Source organism: Marmota monax, unplaced genomic scaffold (genome assembly GCF_021218885.2).
Source record: "Marmota monax isolate L192 unplaced genomic scaffold, Marmota_monax_Labrador192_F-V1.1 WCK01_AAM20220418_F8-fsc00181, whole genome shotgun sequence".
NCBI classification, from domain to species: domain Eukaryota; kingdom Metazoa; phylum Chordata; class Mammalia; order Rodentia; family Sciuridae; genus Marmota; species Marmota monax.
Genome location: NW_026694276.1, coordinates 3,598,932 through 3,620,952, shown reverse-complemented (window position 1 = coordinate 3,620,952; position 22,021 = coordinate 3,598,932). Strand labels below are relative to the sequence as shown.

At 38.4% G+C, this 22,021-nt stretch overlaps 1 protein-coding gene across 38 annotated transcripts in view; it reads right to left on the bottom strand.

The window, feature by feature from the left end:
* Window positions 1–22,021, bottom strand: part of Pde4dip (myomegalin) — a 235,864-nt gene that overhangs the window by 88,392 nt on the left and 125,451 nt on the right. For 16 of the 38 annotated variants that reach the window (XM_046467236.2, XM_046467216.2, XM_046467245.2 and 13 more), the window contains 2 exons: window positions 20,157–20,332; window positions 19,747–19,864 (listed from right to left, as the gene is read on the bottom strand). In XM_046467236.2, coding sequence (XP_046323192.1) covers window positions 19,747–19,864; window positions 20,157–20,332 — 294 coding nt within the window. Of the gene's footprint in view, window positions 1–51; window positions 1,977–19,746; window positions 19,865–20,156; window positions 20,333–22,021 lie in introns of those variants that run through there. The other 22 variants (XM_058586328.1, XM_046467225.2, XM_046467237.2 and 19 more) reach the window with 10 other exon arrangements.

Genomic DNA, 22,021 nt, shown 5'->3' with positions numbered 1-22,021 from the left:
GCCTGAAGCCAGCTAGCTCTACTCAGACACTTTTGAAGCCATTTTGTATACCTGGACAGGGAGTGGCAAATACTCTTCACAGAGATCATCCCACAGCTCCTGCAAGTCTGAAATCTCCAAGGGATAATTCACAGGTGTCTTGTAAAGGGGTTTCAAAGACCTGTTAATGAAACTGGAACTAACTCCATCTGTCATGATATGGCCAGGCTTGGCTCCAGATGGGCTAGATTTCAGTGGAATAGGAAGCTTGCTCCCTCGGGGGCTCTGGATGGGCTTATAATCAAGACCTTTAATCATGTTAAGAGCTAGCTCCAGTTTGTGATTATAGATATGCTGTGGAGCCTGTTCATCTGAACAACAGTCACACTTTACAAGTTCCTTTGCACTTCTCTCAGTTTCCTCATCCTTCTGTTGTGGAGGACTAGCCTGGACACTAGCATCCAAAGATTCTACAGAGGAACCTGGTGTCCCTTCCTCCATGCTTTCTCCATCTGGGGGCACCTTTGTGCTTGATAAATCGGGTGGCCCAACCTCTGACAAAGCAGGTTCTTCAGTGCAAATGCTGGTAGACCACCTAGAGGGGCCATAAGAAATACTTCTGGCCACTTTTCGAGGCACCTTACAAATGGCTTCATAGTCAGAATCTGCAACTCGCAAAGCTGCACAACCACGGCATCTCCTGGGTCGGTTTCCAGGGCCTTCCGACGCATGACAACTGTGTGACTCTTGAATCTGATCTTCATTTTCTACCCAGCACTCAAACCCAGAATAGGCAAAGTCTTCCTGGAGCAGGGCAGAGTATCTCACATCGGGTAAGCCGGAAATGTCAACGGTCCCACTCCCTGCTTTAGTGTCCGCGCCAGAGTCATCATTATTCTTCCGATACATACTGGCAATGCAGGACTTGAGGCGATCCTTCTCCAGCAGCAGCTTCTGCAGGCGCTCAATAGAAAGGGCTTCGATCCGGGCAATAACGGTATCGAATCTATAGATACGATCAAGCATGAAAGCACATTTGCTGCAAGCAAACTCGGCTTTGCCATCGCGACAGACATCCTTGCCCAGGACGTGCGAAAGCAGAACCTGGAGGTTAAGCTTGGACGCCGTGTGGAAGATCCAGCGCCGCTGGTTTCCACACAGCTCCCGGGCACAGATCCTGCAAACCTCCTTCATCTTCTCTGCTAGCGGGTGCCGAGCTTTTCCTGTGGCAGCTACTGAGTGATCGCTCACTATCCCTGGGTTGCGTTCCGTCTCCGGCCTCGGAGGTGTCTAGCTGGCATGGTACAGTTCTGTGGAGGTCCCCACCCCGCAGGGGGGAACCTCAGCACCGCGCTCCGCTCTGGGTACCACAGTGGTCGGCCCCGCCCCTGGGGAAGCCGGGCAGGAGTGGAAACGCCGCAGGGGGATGCTGATTGACAGCAGCGCGGGTCCCGGTCCAACCTTGCCAAGTCTCGCACAGCTGTCTCTCCCGCCGCCGCGTCCTCCACGTCCTCCCGGGTTAGCAGGCTGGGATCCGGGACTCTAGCAGCCGCCTAGGGCTGACGCAAAGCCAGGCCGATTGAGCATCAGATTTCAAGATGGCGCCGGCGGCCGAGCGCCTGCGGCTCGGCGAGGTTCCTCTGGGAGTTGTAGTCGTGCCAGCAGGCTCCCTACTCTGCGCATGCGGACTAGGGAGGGCGTCCCCTGGCCCCAAATCCGGTTACCGTTGCTGGCGGCCAAACGCTGACTAGGCTTTCGGTGGGTACGGAACGTAGAGGAGGACGCTGACTGCTGCATACACTTTCATCTGCCCAGATCTCACCAAAAAGATGCTCTGATCCACTTAAGGATCGCCCTGACTTTGCAGGATGCCCCAAGGCTCCTTCAGGGGAGGAGAAGGCCAAACCTCCTCCCCGCCCCTCTGTGGGCTCTGCCACGTACTCTGGAGCAGCCTGGCAGCGCCACTAGGCACCGCTGCGCGCCAACTCCTTCCGTCAAAGTACCACCTCCTCTCTCTACCGAGACTATTGCCTAGGTCTGAAGGTCCCTGGCTGCAGAGGTGGACGAGGAAAGGTTGATAACCTGAGGGAGCAAGTAGAGCGGGTTTTAGGAGACCAAGTTCAACCCTTCCCCCAACTATTGGGCGTATGCAGAAAAGAGGATGAGCCTTTCTCCCTTAGATGCTGGGGGAGGGTGAAGGGGAGGAGGTGGTAGGGTTAGCAATGCTCAGTTATTTGTCCTGTATTTAGGGGGAAAAAAATCAAAGGAGAGGGCACGAAGCAGTCATTTTAGAAAGAGTCCATCAAATACCATGTGAATGCATCTGGTTAACCAATATTCTTAAGATAATAGATGAGGAAATAGGCTTTTTCATGAATGTAGCCACCCTAATGTACATTATCATCACCAAATTGACTTTCCAGCTCAGGTAGAGGACATTTCTTTCGTGACTGGGAAGACAGACAGACTGAGCAAGAGTCCAGAGTGTTCTGCAGTCCTGTTGAATTAGGGCTTGGAATTTCAATGACTTTACTTAGTATTTAACAATACACAGTTCTATGATTTCTTAACAATATACAATTCCTTATTTAACAATATACAATTCTAAATCTCTCTACCCTTGGGTATAGAACGTAGAATGCACACAAAGACGAGGTAAGGAGCTTGGACTCAATAGAATGAAAGTTATCACCAATCAAATAATAATAATTCTTTTCCTGGCTTGAGAGGAGAAAATAACTGAGAGGAGAAACAGTAACCTCAGCAATCACTCCTAGTCTTTCAGAGCAGGACATTTTCCATTTATAGTAATGCTTACCTTCTGAGATAAAGCCAGAAATAGTCTAAGCATTTCTGAACTTTATTTCTAGGACAAAGCCCATACATCTGAGCCTGGGGATATCCAAATGCTATTATTAAGAACTCATAATAAGCCCCAAACTCCTTAATTAGGATTAAATGGGATGATTTGGGGAAAATGCTTTAACAGTGTTTAGGTCATTAAACAATAACCAGTGTTGTCGTTTTAATGTAATGGGAATATTTTAAAATAATTTAAAACCATAGGGCCCTGCACACATGATTGTATTGTTCTAGTCACCAAAACAAAAGCTCTTGTAGCTCCATAAGGGAACAGTCCTTAGAGCTTTGGGCTTAGTAAGCCATTTACTTTGCATATGTAATTTCATCTAAGTAATAAATGTTATGATTTGGACCTGGAATGTCCCCCAAAGGCTCATTGAAGACTTAGTCCTCAATACAACAGTGTTGGGGGATTGAGTCTTGGAAAATGATTGTATCATGAGGTCTCTGACTTTATCAGTGGATTAATTCATCAATGGAATAATACACTGATGTTTGAGTAGCTGATAGTATTATTGACAGATGGTAGATTCTCAGGTAGGATGTGGCGCCTAGTTGGAAGAAGCAGGTCACTAGGGGTATGTCCTGGAAATGTATTTCTTGCCCCCAGTGACCCCTTCCTCACTCTTTATGCTTCCTGGCTGCCATGAGGTCAGCAGCTTTCCTTCACCTTCAGACCCAGAGCAATAAAACCAGCCAACCATGAACTAATATGTGAGCCAAAATATATCTTTCCTCCTCTTAAGTTATCTTTCTCAGGTGTCTTGTCCCAAGGATGGAAAGCTAACACACTGCATATTCTCACCTCAAAACCAAAACTGTAAAACAGTTCAGAGTAAAGCTCTACCTGCATTTTTTGCCTGCCTCTAGGTATGTGAGCTTTAAAATCATAAGAAATAAAGCAACAATCTTTGGAATTTATACTGATCAATAGAAAGGCAAGGAGTTTCTGGACTGTCCTGATTAATGGACAGACTGCTTGCCAGGACATGCCCCTTCTATCTATACCCAGTCTTGTTCCAAATAGCACCAAGGACTTGAAAGTCCATAAAATTGCAAATTAAGACATTAATCAAGGTCTCCAATGAAACAAAGTACCCTTAGAAAGCAAACCCTAAATAATACTCTATATTATTTTCTGTTCCTTAATAGGACTTTGCATCTGACTGATATCCAAACTTTAATGACAATATGTAAATAACTTCGTTTATAATGAAAAGCCAATTTACTATTGAAGGGTATATTTGTGATAAGTAAAAAATCAATATATTGATAAAACATATATCTAGGCTTCCAACAACAGGCATATTAATATTCCTACTCAACAATCAGAAAATTTGAAGGTAGTACTTTATACACCTAGAGAAATTACTTAAAAACTGTTATCTTAAGGTGGCTAATAAGCTATTATATTAGAATTAGTCCTTACATGTTCATTGGTGTTATAATATAATCAAAACTAAAGTCATTGGTGTATAGATAACAAATTTGAAAATAAAAATTTAAAAATAAAATTTAGAAGAAAAATTGTGATAATAAATTCAGCACTTCGTAGACATTATCCATATGATTGTGGTTAAGATTTTGTGGTTAACACTGGGGAGGCAAGCAAAATTGGAAGATAGGAATTAAACAACATTTTCTTTTGATTGTGTATACTGTGTATCATTTGCATTTGGGGCAATAAATAGTTATTCAGGTCTTATGCTTTCTTTTAAATTTAGAAAAGATTCTAAAGTTAAAATTCTAAGGATGATGCCAATTTAACACACTAACATTAGGTTCAAAGTGATAAAACTTGAACCTAAAATAATAATTTTTATAATATGTGTAATACACATGTATTATATGGACAACTTATATAAACAAAGGTTCTAAGTTAGTGATTATTTATAGAGTGGAATTGTGATTTTTTTAATATTCATATTCTATAATTTTTCACAATAAGTACATGTTGCTTTTGGGATAAGAAAGAAATATTTGTACTAAGAAAAAGTTAGGATAAACACATCTGGTATATTCATACAATGCCATACTAACCAGAAATTAAAAAGAGTGAACTCTGATTCATGCAACATGAATGAATCTCAAAAACATGGTAAGTGAAATAAGACATAAACAAATGAGTATATCAAGTATGATTCCATTTATTCAACATTTAAAAACAGGAAAAACACAGCAATAGGGGCTGGGGTTGTGGCTCAGCAATAGAACGCTTGCCTAGCACATGTGAGGTGCAAGGTTCGATCTTCAGCACCACATAAAAATAAATAAATAAAATAAAGGTATTGTGTCCAACTACAGCTAAAAATATATATATATTAAAACACACACACACACACACACACATCTATAGGGAGGAAAGTCAGGAAGTAGCTTCCAGGTAAGAAATTAATTGATTTGCAGAGGGGCACAAAGGAATTTTCTGGGGTGAAGAAGATTTTCTTCATCTCATTTTTTATGACAGTTATATGGGGATGTACAATTATCAAAGCTTATTGAACTAAGAACTTAGATTTGTAGATTTTATATATTTTGGTATATTTTGATTAAAAGGATTAAAAAGTAATAAATAAACTTAAAATATGTATTATCCAAATACTTTTAATCTGAGGGGTTTCTTTAGAAGAATGTTACCACCACTTCAATAAAAGAATCAATCTGAAAATTGGAAAGATAACTGAGTGCAGTGTTGCACGCCTGTAATCCCTGCGGCTCGGGAGGCTGAGGCAGGAGGATTTCGAGTTCAAAGCCAGCCTCAGCAAAAGGGAGGTGCTAAGAAACTCAGTGCGACCCTGTCTCTAACTAAAATACAAAATAGCGCTGAGGATGTGGCTCAGAGTTCAATTCCCGGTACCAAAAAAAAAGGAAAGGTAATATATAGCCCAGAAGAAAATCTGTTAAGAGGCCAAACTGCAAAGTAAAAACTCAGTAGTTCCTATGCATATGAACTTTGAAAAATACAATTTTATACACATTTGCACATCATATATTTATCATCAAATCAAGGAATGGTGACAGGACTTTTGTGATAATTTAATATAGGATGATTATTTCTAAAATTTATTGAAGACATAATAAAGGAAAATTTTACTGAGAATAGGTTTCATATCATGAATTACTGATTTTTTAGCAGTTAGGTCTCAAAATGTATTGATAAATATATTCACAAGCACTTCACTAACTCTGTGAACTAGGTGAAGTCATTTATATCTGGTCTTTAATTTCCTAATCTACATTACAAAAATGTTGACTTTAAGTAGCAGTTTTCAAACTTTGGCATGCATCAGAATAAACTGAAGAGTTTGTTAAAACACAGACTGCTAGAACCTACCCCTAGAGCTTCTGATTCAGTAAATAAGTCTGGGGTGGGACCCAAGTATTTGCATTCTTGACAAATTCCCAGATCTTGCTGATGCTGCTGTCTGGAAATCACACTTTGAAAACCACTGACCTAGAACTATCCTAAGCTGTGTTCAGAAAAATCTCAATCAAAAGATCAAAAGTGCTGAAGACAAATGGGAAAAACTATTAAATTAAAAACTTGACAAGATCTTTGTTGAATTTAGAGAATTGTATCCACATCTGAAACAAGATTCTGAAGTATTACTGTGCTATGGGTCTTCTGTACCATCTCTTTTGATCTCTAGATTTTGGGGTCTGAGAAGTATCTCTTAAAACCATAGTCACTTCTGTACTCACTGTGTGGTAACAGAATTAAAGTGTTTCCAAGACCTGATTCTGGGCTGGGAGGGAGTTTCCAAGAGAACCAAAGATGGAAGATCCCTATTTCCCAAACCAGGCGTATTAGGTTTCATTGCCCTAGTTATGACATTGGAAATTACCAACAATTACCAAAACTGCCCCCGCCAAAGTGATTCTAACATAAAAGCTGAGGCAAACAAGGGAAATGTAAGAATGTCAAACTAAAGCCAGTTAGGCTTTGTGGTAACACTACAAGATTTCCTGTGCTAGCAGAAAATCTTTAAGAAGTCAGATACAGTCATGCTTTGCATCAATTAATAGAGCATTTGGTAATACAGTTTAAAACCAAGAGATTTCCAGGATATCAACAGATTGTAGCAAGAAGGTTTTCAGCAAAATCCATCTTAAAATAATAAACATTAGAGTTTTTAAAGTTAAGTTATTAAATATCCCTAGCTTATTAAGTAAATTTTTAACTATGTGTTAAATCTGTCAATCTGCAAGAATTTATGCAAAATCAAATGTATTTTGTCTTCGGCAAGTTTGAATGTAGTTATAAAAGTGCATGTTATAATTAGTATGATTGGTAAACTAAACAGTATTGACTTAAATTCAGTGAGAGTGCAAAAAAACAGTGGAGATTAGGATGATCTGATATAGTTGAAGGGGACAGAAGAGGCACTAAAAATGGAAGATAAGGAAAGGACTCCAGCGCCCCCAACCCCACCCCAAATCATTAAAAGACTTGGAAGGTGGGGTAAACAGAATTTTTTAGTGTCCAGGTTTATTGCTACATGCACCTAAGCTACAATTGTTCATTAAAAGAATATATATCAAGGGCCAACTGTAAGCCAAATACTACAGTATCAAGAACCTTGGTAAGTGGAATCTGATTACAGTATTTGACAAAGACAAAAGAATCTGTATTTAAATGTCGTAGTCTGGAGCAGAGAATGGCATGACAAAAACTATATTAGGAAGACTAACCAGGTAATAGGATAGACTGTAGTTTCAAGGAGACATTATATGATGGTAACAGGAAAATGTGCCAAAAAGCCATTGTAGTTACTCATCTGTGGGGTGTTATGGTTTAGATATGAAGTGTCCCTCAAAAGGTCATGTGTGAGACAATGCAAGAAAGTTTAGAGGTGAATGATTTGAGTTATGAGAGCCTTAACCTAATCAGTGCATTAATTCATTTGAATGAACTAACTGTAGGTAGGTAGATAGGTGGGTATGGTTGGTAGGATGAGGAAATAGGTCCCCAGGGGCATGCTTTTGGGGTTATATTTTGTTCCTGGTGAATGGAGCTCTTTGCTTCCTTGTTGCCAGGTCCTGAACTGCTTTCCTTCACCATGCCCGTCTGCTTTGCTGTTCTGCCTTGAGCCCAGAGCAATAGAACTGGTTGCCTATGAACTGAGAACTCTGAAACTGTGAGTCACAAATAAACTTTTCCCTCCTCTACATTTTTTTTTTTTTTTTTTTGCGGAGAGGGGTGGATTCCTAGAATTGAACTCAGGGGCACTCAGCCACTGAGCCACACCCAGCCCTATTTTGTACTTTACTTAGTAATAGGGTCTCACTGAGTTGCTAAGCAAAACGCCATTGCTGAGGCTGGCTTTGAACTTTGAGATACTCCTGCCTCAGCCTCCCAAGCCGCTGGGATTACAGGCAGGTCTTTTGATCACAGTGATAGAACAGCTGACTAATGAATGTTTTCTGATATGTGGAAACTAATCCAAAATAGGGAAGGCATTTTTTTTTAAAAAAGAAAGAATATAGAGTAGACAAAGGGGAATGAAGGGAAGGAGAAAAGGATGGGATAGGGAAAGACAGTGGAAAAAATCTGACCTAGCATTCCTTTGTATATGAATATACCACAGTGAATCTCACCATCAGGTACATCCATAAGACACTATTTATTTAAAAAAAAAACTAAGTAAAAAATGGAAAGATCAATAGAAAAGAAGGAAGGGAACAGGGGGTTGGAGGAAGGGAAGGGCGGGGGCAGTCCTGGGAACTGAATTAGAACAAATTATTTTCCAGGCTTTATAATTAGGTCAAAGTGAATTCTAAAAGAACCAATAAAACAAAATAAAAGATGACTAAAACATGATGAAATGAGATCAGATGTAGAAACAGAAAGAAAATGTTAAATATGAAAACCTTCTTGAAGGAATGAATGACAACATTTGATGATGATGTGTGTATATATACATGTATACATATACACACAACACTCAGTGATGATATGTGTGTATACATATACATACATATATATATATATACACACACAGGATGAAAAGAAAGTTTAAAGGTGAAAATAAGGTTTAGGGTCCAGAAGACTAGTAAAAGAATGGCTTACACTAACCCATTTGAAAATAGATATTGAAATTTTTATTTGGGGACATGCTAATTTTTTAGGTAACTGAGAAAATGAAATAGAAGACTATGTGTAGTTCTCTCAAAATCCAAGCACAAGTGAAAAAAAGAAAAGTTTCAAAAATGAGAGAAATTTTGAACATTTTTAAAAGCAAAAGAGAAATTTGCAGGATAAATGAGGTCAGGCATAATATTTCCTGATATGACTGAGTGCTAATCAGGTAGATCTATAAATCAGGTGAAAATGAAAATTTCAAAGTTATTATCTTTAACTCCACAGAATCCATCCCTATCAAGCCAAATGCTAGATTCTTAATTCTTTTTCTGAATATCTCTAGCATGTGTCTTGCTTCACATTTTCACTATACTTTCCACTTTGGGTTCTTAAAACCTAACATCAGTACAATAATCATGCAGCCTTAGATTATCTCTAATCGTTCTGCATATTATTTTTAGACATCTGCAGTAAAATTGCATCATTGTCTGCTATCTATCTGATGAAGTCTAAAACCTTTAGTCTAGTAATTGTTCTGTTTTCTGTTAGTATATTAAAAGACCTGAGGCTAGCTAACTTTATAAGATAAAGTGGTTTATCTGGCTGAATTTTAGAGGCTGAAAGGCCAAGATTGGATGGTTCCATTGGTTTGGCCTTTGCCAATGGGATAACAGATGGTCTTATGATAAGCAAAAAAGCACATGGAAAAAGAGGAAGCCAAACAGTGATTCAGGAATTAGGCTTACTCTTTTTCTTTTTTTTAAACTAAGGATTGAGTTACATCCCCAGCCCTTTTGTTGTTGTTGTTGTTATTTTTTAAGATAGGGTCTTACTAAGTTGCTGAGGCTGGCCTTGAACTTGTGATCCCCTGCCTCAGGCTTATGAGTTACTAGGATTACCAGTGTGCACCATTGGACCCAGCTGGGCTCACTTTTATTACAACTTGTTCTCATGAGAACTCAGAGGTCCCATGAAAGCTCCTTTAATCCTTCTGAGGGAAGATTCTGCTATAACCTAATAACTTCCCCTCCTCTTAACATTCCCACCACCTCTCAGCACTGTTCACTAGGGTCTAAGCTCCCACACACAAACCCAGGAAATATCTCAAAATTACAATAGGGGATATTCTCAGAGTTTCTCTAAACCATAATACCTGACATTTCGTTATATCTACCGAAAGACCCTAATCTACTCCCCTTCTAGCTTCATCTCATATTTCTTCCCTAACTAAATAGTGATAAGGTAAATTTTTGTTACCTGTATATTCCTACTTCCCTTTTTTTCTAATCTGAAGCAGCCCCTAGATGCAGTTTACCCAGGAATTCTTTCAGAGCAAAGAGCAAAGGCTGTTTGAAGTCAAATTGTTTTTATAGCTTTATACACTTCTAAACTCATGGAGATGATTTGAGTCTGGTGTTCCAATGGTGAAAAAGAGAGAAATGTTCAACAAAAGAGGAGAGAGGGTGATATCTCACCCAGATTGAAAAGAGAGTAGAGGTCAAAGAATAACAAGAACCCACCTCCATTCAATATCAGCGCCCAGAGGTGAAGGCAGTGGGATAACTTAGAGAGGCTAGATAAGGAATTCTGTCTCCAGAAAAGATTCCAGTATCACAAGCTGTTGGGTTGGCAGAACCAAGCTTGCTGGGTAGGAGTACTTCAGTGATGGACTGATGGTCAGAGTAGTCTGCTTGATGCTTTGGCATCTGATAAAACCAAGGTACTTTCAACCTTTATATTCCTGAGAGTAGGGAGGGAAGGAAATTCCAAATGGGTGGAATTGAATTTCCCACCAGTCTGATTAAGATAGGTATTTAGGGTAGTATTAAATTGATTTTTAAAAAGTAATGTGATATTTCTTGCACACCTGAATTTGTGAATTAAGAGTTATACTCCATTACAAACTTTTTGCAGGTGTTCATTGGTGCTCATGTCATCTCATCCCTTACCATCTTTTTTCCAGTGGCTTCCAATTTATACCTTTATTCTAGAATTCTCTCTTAATACTAGGATTCTACTCTCAAATAGTCAACTACCTATTTAATATTTGCTTATTTGTGTCAAAGATATCTCAAAATTACCATAGGAGGAGCTGGGGTTGTGACTCAATGGTAGAGCGCTTGACTAGCATGTGTGAGGCCCTGGGTTTGATTCTCAGCACTGCATATAAATAAATGAACAAAATAAAGGTCCATCAATGTCTAGAAAAAATTTAAAAATAAAAAAAATTACCATAGGAAAGACTGAGCTCTACACAATAGTCCACCCTTATCCACATTTTGCTACTCCAGTTTCAGTTACCTACAATCAAATGTAGTCGGGAAAATATAAAATGGAAAATGCCAGAAATAAACAAGTTGTAAACCAAAGTTCATTCTGAGTAGTGTGATAAAATCTCATGTTGTCCCATTTGTCCCACCTGGATTGTGATTCAACCCTTTATCTAGTGTTTTAATAGAGTATGCTACCCTCTCATTAGTCTTGGACCTCCCAACTTCCAATACTTTGAGAAATAAATTTCTGTTAATTATAAGCTACCAACAAGCCACCTAGCAGTTACATGGATGAAGACACTACTTCTGGAGTGCTTAGAATGGTAGCTGCTTAAATCTGATATCTCATTGAAAAATAAATAAATAAATAAACCCTTTTTCTTTGGTATCTACTTTATTAAAACCTGTTCATTCCTTACAGACCAGAATCTTCACTGCCTATCCCATGATGACTTTTTCCTTTCTCTGCTACCTGTATTTTTAAATCAGTGACTTTCTTAGATTGTAATCTCTTGAAGACAGAGACTAAACCTTATACATCTTTATGTTTCTTTTCCTTCAACTAACAGTACCTGGAGCATTATAAGTGCTCAATAAATGTGTTTTTCTCCACATTTTTGTTAGTGCATTATAATTGTACATAATGGTGGGATCTGTTGTTATTTTCACACTTGCACACAATTAACAATATAATTTGGCATATCACTCCCCAGCACTGCCTCCCCTCTCTTTACTGCTCTCCTTTTGTTTTTCATGAGATCTCCACCTCCCATCTTTTTCTTTTTCCTCTTGAGTTTCCACATCTGAGAGAAAACATTTGACACTTGACCTTCAGATTTTGACTTATTTTGCTTAACATAATGGTCTTTAAATCATCTATTTTCCTGCAAATAACATAATTTCATTTTTCTTTATAGCCAAATAAAACTCCATTGTCTATATATACCACATTTTTTTAATCCATTCATCCATTGATGGACACCTAGGCTGGTTCCACAGTTTGGCTTTTATGAACTATGCTGCTATAAACTTTTAATTCTTTAAGATAAATATTGAGGAATAGTATAGCTGGGTCATATAGTAATTCCATGCCTAGCCTTTTGAGGAACCTCCATACTGATTTCCATAGTCGTCGTACTAATTTACAATTCTACCAACAGAGTAAAAGTGTTCCTTTTTCTCTATGTCCTCTCCAGCATTTATTATTGTTTGTATTCTTTATAGCTGCCATTTTGATTGGTTTGAGATGAAATCTCAGTGTAGATTTGCTTTGCAGTTCCCTAAGTGCTAATGATGTTGAACATTAGCAATGTTGGCCATTTGTATTTCTTCTTTGTTTAACTTTTTTTGCATTTTATATTTATTAATTGGGTTATTTCATTTTTTTTGGTGTATGTATTCTACATATTAATCCTCTGTCAGAAGAGTAGCTAGCAAAGATGTTCTCCCATCCTGTAGGTTCTCTCTTAACTTTCCTAATTGTTGCATTTACTTTGGAGAAGCTTTTTAATTTGATGCCATCCCATCTGTTAACTCATGACATTATTTCCTGAGCTCTAAGGGTCCTGTTGAGAAAGTCATTGCCTGGACCTCTATACTGAAATTTTGACCCTATGTTTTCTTCCAGAGTTGCATAGTTTCCATTCTGATTCCTAGGTTTTGATCCATTTTGAGTTGATTCAATAAATATTCTTAATATAACTGTAAAGAAGGCCCCTCATTTTCTATCTCTTTTGCCACGCCAAAGGACCAAAGCTATAATTACTTTAGCTGGTAAGTCCTGCTTCTTCTGAGACTTGTTACTCAGGAAAGTTATGTCCAGAAGATAGCAATATTGAGTGAGGATTTATAAATGAGTCTCCAGCTCCAATATTCATCATCTTAAGAAGAAGATACTGAAAAACTACTCTATTTCATTAAATGAAGTTATCTGGAGCTGCCAGAGCTACTAATCCCTGCAAAATTTTTAGTTTCTGTCTTGAGCATTTAGAGCACATTCTTGCCTTAACCTCCACATCAAATCTATCCACTGTAACACTGGAATGTTTGCTATTTTAGGAAATATGCCTCATTGCTTGCAGTGCTATTTACATTAGGTTCCAAACAAGGCTAAATGCCATGGCTTTAGTGCCTGCTGATTAGTGTGCATGGCAAGGTCCTGCTGGATTAATGTGTGCCCCTCCCTAATGATATTACCCTGTCATTTTAAAATCAATCACAGTGAAATTACATGTTAATAAATTTTGCTTATCTCAGACTAGAGAAAAAATGTAGACGGGGAAAAAAAAGACACAAAGCAAGAATTCCTACAAACCTTTCTTTGCAAACCCATAATTTCCCCTGCTTTCACACTTCCTATTTCCAGTTTCATTTCAAAGCTTTGAGATGAAGCTGCCACCATTTTGTAAAGAGGAATAAATCAACAACTGAAACAACCACTAACTTTCCCCTGCAACTTTGTGGATAAAGTCACAGAGAAAGACTCTATTAGCTTTCCTGACTCCCTGGGGGAAAAGATGTGGACAAGTAGCTGCAACATAACAGCTAAATCAAAAAGCTTCAGAGCACTGTAATCATGACATGTTATTGACTTGAATGGACATTGAAAAGGACAGGAAGAACTGGAAGCAAACCTGGAGTGAGGTCAACCTTTGGCATGTCAAACTCATGGCATTTTGGGGGGTTGTTTATATACAAAGTTACTTACATAAATTCGTATATATTTTGCAAGCACACTCCCACTAAAAACAGATACTGTAAAATGTTTTGGTAGAATGGGTAATGGCAAACATGGAAAGAGTAAAAGCAATTCAAATAATCTATATTGAAAGTATCTGTCTTGTTTGAAGGAATGAAGGCTCTGAGGTGAAACTTCTATTCTTAGAGATTATACCCAATCCACATTTTTGTACTGGGATTACATGACACATATTCATCCATAGGAGATGGGGTAAATGACTGTTCTTTGCTTGGAATATTTAAACCTAGAAGTGCAAAATCTGTGAGCTCTCTTTCCATCTCAGGCTCAACTGTGGTATTCTAGATTGTGAGGAGTAAAGAGAGGTGAGGGGAGGGAATTCAGTCCTCAGGACTAAAACTCTTTTGTCCTCCAGCATCAGTCAGATTCCAGAATGGTTTTCTTGGAGAGGAGGAGATTCTTTACCCTCTGGGGAGCCAGCCTAGATGCTTAGAAATTAAATGCCTTCCACCTCCTAAGGGCATGGCCCCTGTGGTGAGAAGAGGCACAGCAGACAAAAGTTCAGGTATAATGCAGCAGAGTTAAGACACTCCCACTGTTAACAAAGATAATAACCACAGTACAAACATCAGCTGTCATAAACAGCAGGGACCATTAAACATTACCGTATACAGAGAGATAAAATGCTTTATAATCTTTTACAACATTCTTTATACCTATCTAATGCACAGAATGGACTTGATGTAGCAGTTAATGGCCACATCAAACCACAATTTTTCACTCAAGAGGTGATATCAACTATCTGCTCTCCAAGTAGTTCTTAGTTGCAACCATCAGGTTTGCTTTTCTAAAATGCAAATCATATGCTTTTATTCCCTCTGCTTAATTTTTTTAAAAAAATCTCCCTTTCTTACAATATGAACTGATTACCTTGACATTTATGTAACTTCACAGTTGTACATTTCATCACTGTCCAGACTTATCAAATGTTTGGTAATACCAATTATTCTTAATTCAATTCCTTAAATATGTTCCATACCACTGTATGTGGAGTCCTCCCTGCCTAGAATGACCCTCCCCCTATTTTCTGCCTGGTGTATTCAGCCTTTAAGACCCAGCTCAAGTGTGAGTCCCTATCTGAATTCCAAAGGCAGAGTTAATCCCTTATATCAGTGGGTCCACTATGCACTATGCATATACTTCTATATTTATTTATCATACTGCTGCATGCCAATAATTCATTGGACTATGAGCCCTTTGAAAGCTAGAACAAATGTACTATCTCCTAGAGTGCATTTTGGAAATTCATTGAGGGAGTGTGCTTGGTTTTATTCTCAGAAAAATGGGTATCAAGGTTACTACATAACTCACAATGGGCAGGACAAAGGATTCTCCCAAATTCAAAATGATTTTCAAGACTTCCACTGGGCACTGATGGAGGTAATAAAATAACTGATAATCATCTGAATCTAGAATTAAATTCTGATGTATATGTACATATGTGTATATATACACACATACACACATATGAACATAATGAACACAATGAATTTCCCATGAATTAAACTACTATATAAATTAAGGAAAGATTGGCTTTTGTTTAGAAATTTTCCACTTGTTATTTTTGGCAAAGACACTTGCTGGTTTTGAATGCCAAGATAATATACCTGATAGTATACCTGCCAAGATAATATACACTTGAATTTGAAGCTCTTGACATTCATGGTGACTTTCTATACAGATATAAGCACTTGACTGTTTTTGTCTTTTCATATAGTTTTGAATCAGAACTTGCATATGAAAATAAACATTTCCTATTATAAATTATTCTCTTTATATGGCTCTTTTATGTCTAATCACACTTGTTTTCAGTTAATTTGAGTTAATACATAAAATATTTAGAGAAGCACCTGGCACATAGGAAATGCTGTTGTGCTGATATTATTACTACAGAAGAGACGTTGGATATTAATGCATAAATATTTAAACTACTCATGGAATATGTATTTAAGAAATCCTATCAATTTGCTTCTAGATTTTTGTATTACAGCAATCTGAACCATTTGATTATGACTAAATGTTTCCAAGATGTTATAGAAAGTACTTTAATATTTCTCTTTGTCTAACAAGTGAGTATAATAATCATTTTGACCAATTTTCCCTGAACCATTTATACTTGCGGTCCTCCTGAGCAATGGTAACACAAACTAGCACCTTTGAGTTAAGTCTTTGCCTATAACACAGTTTTTTATGTGGGTGACTAACAGGTCCAGAGGGATAATTGTAATCATTAATCTCCTAACAAATAATTGCTGTATTTATTAATTTTATCTATGCCTCTTACAGGACAGAGATAGTTATAATGTGAATGAAGTTTTGAATATGTGATTTATTGAATACATCTTTTTATCTGCTACTTAGTTTTAGAAAAGTCATCCTATCTTTCAGATTGATAATATGGATGATGTGGTTACCATGTTCTGAGCAATATGCAAGACACTTTATATATATTATCTCCAATACTTATAAATGGCTAAATACTAGGGGTTTTAATCCCTATTTTATAGAAGAGGAAATTGTGTTTGAAGGGGTTGTTTAACTTGTCCAAGGGCATACATCTAAAACTGGTAATGCTAGGATTCAAATTCCAAATCCTAAGTTCATTCTTTCATATTATTCTGCTGTCCTAGTTAAAAAGACTTCACACTAAATCAGATACAGAAAATGCAAGATTCCTTCTCTGAACTTGCACTTGTCTCCTTTCATAAGTCAATTTGAACCACTAGAGTATGGCTGAAATTCACAAGATATTATAAAAATCAAAATTGTATTCTGGCTAGGCCACAGAGGGTAAAATAGAATCACAGTGACCAAAACTTTTCCTTGGATTCTAAACACAAGTTGGGAAAAGGAAGTTTTCACAAGATTATCTATATGCTTCCTAAAAGGCTGCTTTATCTGTCCAGGTCACTCTGGGCTGTCTCAGAAACAATAATATAAAATAATCCTGACTGTTTTTTCCCCATAAGTCACAGAATCAAAGGGAGAAATTAGGAAGTGAGCTGTGGGACACGTTCTGTCCTCCACACCTAGGAGGACCTACTCAAAGACCCCTGTGATAGAGCCTCCCAACTTGGGTGTTCAGCACAGTGTGCCCCAAGATAGCCCACCACTGTGCAGAAATGCCAGCCCCCTCATCTCTCAGGATAGTAGATGGATCCTAAAATGGCCATGGCCAGTCCCCTCCAACCATAAGCAGCCTCAGTCACTGTTATGGTTTAGATATGAGGTTTCCCCCAAAAGCTCATGTGTGAGGCAATGCAAGAAAGTTTAGAGGTGCAATTATTGGGTTATGAAAACCTTAACCTAATCAGTGCACTAATCCACTGATATGGATTAACTAAGCTATAAATGTAAGCAGGTTGGGTATGGCTAGAAGAGGTAAGTCACTGGGGGCAGTGCCTTTGGGGTTTATATTTCTGTCCCTGGTGAGCAAAGCTGTCTCTGCCTCCTGGTACCATGCTCTGAGCTGCTTTCCTTCTCCACACTCTTCTACCTTAATATTCTGCCTCACCTTGGGCCCAGAACTATAGAGTCAGCCATCTATATATGAACTGAGCTCTCTGAAACCATTTCCTCTTCTACATTGTTCTTGTCAGGCCTTTTGGTCATAATTACAAACAAACTGGCTAACACAGTCACTTATTTCAGTATACCATAGATGTATGATAATTTCCTATGCAAATAAGTTTTCTACGAAAAAGGGAAACACTGTCTTAGAGAATTAACAGCACAAAGTGATCATGTTTCTCAATGTACAAAGTGTTGCATAATCACAATAACAATACATTCTATAAATAACAAGCAACATTTTAAAAGTATATCAATTTTGTACAATTTAGGTGACTTAATGCCTTTCTTTTTTCTGCAAAATTATGCAACATTATCGTCTGTATATTAATCCTTGATATAAGCATTCTTTAAAATATAGATAATTTAGTCTCTTAGAAATTATATTTCTGTTCTTTAAATCTGTTATGAAAACTGATACAATCTCTCATTAGCATCACAAATAATGAACTACATATACCCACTTAAGTGCTTGCCAATGATGATGAAAATAAGTATACATACATAAATATATCAGTATTTATTGATAAATATAACATGAGCAATGAGAGTGATCTGATTTTGGAATTTATACATAAGAATTATTTCTTTCAAAACACTCATGTTAGGGAATATATACTTTTTTCTAGTGATTCTGGAATTATAATAAAATGTTTGCATTATAAATTTAAGAGATTATCTGGGTTAATCTTCCCATTTTACACATATGAAAGCAGAGAAGTGATCTAGTCATAGTCATACAGCTAGTAATGAGGAGAGAAATTCAATCCTCATTCCTAGTCAAGTTTTTTCTAATGAAAATGTGTTATGAAATCTTTTCAAGAGTTCCTTAAGAAACTTCAAGTATTTCAACATGTATCTTACAAAAAGCCTATGAATTTTAATTTTTATTCATAGAGGTCAAATGACATACACACACATCACTTCTTGAATTTATTAACCAAATCTTCCCAACCCAAATGGGTCTGTAGTCTAAAAAGTTCACAAGTATGGCCAGAACAATAACTTCTTTTGTCCTCACTGTGGCCTACACACCCAGACTAGTCACCTCCTAGTGAGAAGCTTCATCTATTTACACCTATACCTTGCTAATGTTACCATTTGTTGTATGTACCAAGACATGGAAAAGGCTGGGAAGCACTGGCTTAAACTAATTCTTACCACTGTTCTTTATCCTGACTCCAACCTTTGTATATGTGAATCAATATGTTAAATCACACATTTTGTTTTATCATTGTAAGAATACCTGGGAATTGTTATGTTACTTGAGCTCCAATATATTCTAAGGTTTATTTAGAAAGTTATTTTTGGTAAATTAAATGTCAAGTGGAGAAGGGAGTTCCCTCTGGGCTAACTTCCAAGAGCAATGATATAGATAAAGATACAGTTATTTTCACCATAGCAAGTGTGATCTCTTCATTATTAAAACCACATTCAATGTTCTATCTATATAGTTATAAATCACTCAGCATGGTTGGCAAAAATCCAAGCTGGTCCCTATAATTTCCACTTTTATGTAATCCCCATCACTTGAATATTGGAAAGACTTGTAATTTGCTTCTAATCAATAGAGCATGGCAAAGGTAAAGTTCACTACACAATTATACTATTATGTAGCAAAAGTGAGATTTTTCAGATGTTGACTTTAAGTTAACAAAAAAGGGACAGCACACTGGTGGGCATGACCTAATCAGGTGAACCTTAAAAGAGGATCTAGCTATTAGAGAAGCAATAGTCTTTTCTCCAGTGCTGGCTGTGAAGAAACAAGATCCTACTTCTACAACCATACAGAGATAAATTGTGCCAGTAACCTGAGGGAGCTTAGAGACAGATCTTTCCCTTGTTTCACCTCCAGATGAAGAAAATCCCATCCACACCTCCATTTCAGAGTTATGAGACCCTGAACTGAGAACCCAATTAAGCCATGTCTAGACTTCTGACTCACATAAACTGAGATAACACATACGTGTGGTTTTAAACTGCTAAGTCTGGGGATGGAGTTGTGGCTCAGTGGTAAAATACTTGCCTAGCACATGTAAGGCACTGGGTTTGATCCTCAGCACGACATAAAATAAATAAATGAAATAAATAAAGGTAAACAACTAAATTAAAAAAAAAAAACTGCTAAGTCTGTAGCAATTTGTTACACAGAAATAGATAATAAAGGTAAAGCTCAAGAGAGCATGAAGCAAGTGCCCTGGGACATACAGCCCAAGCCCTACCTGCACTTCCATGCTAGTGGGCTCTTCCAGCAGATGTAGCAGTTGCTGTTTCTCCTGAGAGAGTTGTTCTACAAGCCTCTCTTGGGCAGCCAGGCTCTGACTCAGTTCCTCGATTCTCCTGCAGCAAAGAGAAGAAAGATCCAATCTCTTGCTTACCACCATTGGACCACTTTGTTGATTTACTATTCATACTTGGCCTCGTGACTGGTAAGAAGTGAGTTTTTTTAATGGATGCTGTTGAAGACTCAACCCTGAAAAGAAAATCTTGGGTTGTGGGACCAGAAAGTCTTGGAAATGGTGAAGGTTCTGCCACTCCACCATCAGTCCTAACAGGGAACAGTGTGGCTATTGAACATTCTGATGGCCCGGAGAATAGGCAAAGTCAAGCAAAGAGCACCAAAGGCACATACTTGTCCCTCTGGTCCAGGGCCTCAGTGTACTGGTCGGGCTTGACCTGGTCTCCCTGTACATCTTCCCTGTCCTTAGTGACTCCCTTCAGTTTTTCTGAGAGCTCCAGGTTACACTCTTTCTCTGCTTCCATCAGAGCTGCCATGCGTGCAGCTTCATTCTTTGCTAGCCTGGATTCCTGAAAAAAGAATGAAAACAGGTTAAGACTTTAGGGGCTGGCCGATTGTCAGACCCACACCAGAACCCAGGCCTGGGCCCAGGACTGCCTGCTGACCAGCAGACCCACACCAGTGCCCAGGCTTACCCCACCTCCATCGGGGACACTGCATCCATCGCCATAGCCCTCCCCACATAGTAACCTCTACCTGGGGACAACTGTTTCATCTCCAAACAGGCAGCCCATCCTTTCAGCCCATCCATCTCGGGACACCCTCACTGTTATCTTGAGTTATCTCTGCCATTGCCACCACCACCTTTAGTTGCAATAGCATTTATCATGGGACATGGGCAAGGGTCTAGAAGCCCAACACCAAGGTGAGGTACAGGTAATCTTCAGGGACACTACAAGATTATAGGATAGAAACTATAAAACCTCAGATCCACACTGCAAGAAAGGAAGACACATAGACAAAATGAAAAAAAACAAGGGAGGAAAGTGCCCCAAACAAACCAAGATACTACAATAATATAATCCATTGACAGCACAGTTGATGAAATGTCAGAGAAGGAGTTCAGAATGTACATAATTAAAATGATCTATGAATTAAAGAATGACCTAAGTGAGCAAATACAGGCAAAAATTGATAATTCCAACAAAGAGATAAGGGAGCAAATATAGGTAGCAAAATATTACTTCAAGAAAGAGATAAAGATTCTAAAAAACAAACAAACAAACAAAAAACCAATCAGCTGGGCGTGGTGGCGCATGCCTGTAATCCCAGTGGCTCGGGAGGCTGAAGCAGGAGGATCGAGAGTTCAAAGCCAGCCTCAGCAAAAGTGAGGCACTAAGAAACTCAGTGAGAACCTGTCTCTAAATGATATACAAAACAGGGAATGTGGCTTAGTGGTCAAGTGCCCCTGAGTTCAATCCCCAATCCCCACCCCCAAAAATAATCAGAAATCCTTGAAATGAAAGAAACTATGATAGTAGGAGCAAATGTGACTCCATTTTGTTTTATGACTTCATCTTGTAAAACAACCATGCCAAGTAGAAGAGTCATGACTGGAGCAAGAAGTTCTTTTCCTTTTGCTATAGAAACCTTTACGAACACGGAACTACCTAATGGGGCATTGTTTCTGCAACTAGGGTAACAGGGCTCTGTTTCTGTAAGTGGGGTGACTGGGCTAACTGATTGGTTAGGCTTCCCTCCGCTTGACTGCACTGTCCCGCTTCTGTAACCTGCCTTCCTTGCATTGGCTAGACACCCCAGAACATCCCTTTTGCGGTTTTCAGGCTTATAAGGAGTGCCCTTGCAATTGTTCGGGGCTGATCAGGGGAACAGCTTTATGTTCTGGTCAGCCACCACCGGTGTGCTTCCATAAAGGCTTGATTCTATTATACATGAGTGGTCTGAAAGTCAGTTCTTGAAACCCTGGGACGAAGCTTTAACTATAACAAAACAATAAACCAAATAAAAAATCTAATAGAAAGTATCACCAACAGACTAGATCATTTGGAAGACAGAATGTCAGATAATGAAGACAAAATATATAATCTTGAAAATAAAATACATTCTGGCCACACAGTGAAAGAAGAAACCATGAACAGAAGATCCAAGAAATATGGGATAACATCAAAAGGCCAAATCTAAGATTTATTGGGGTAGAGGAAGGCACAGAGATTCAAACCAAAAGAATGCACAATCTC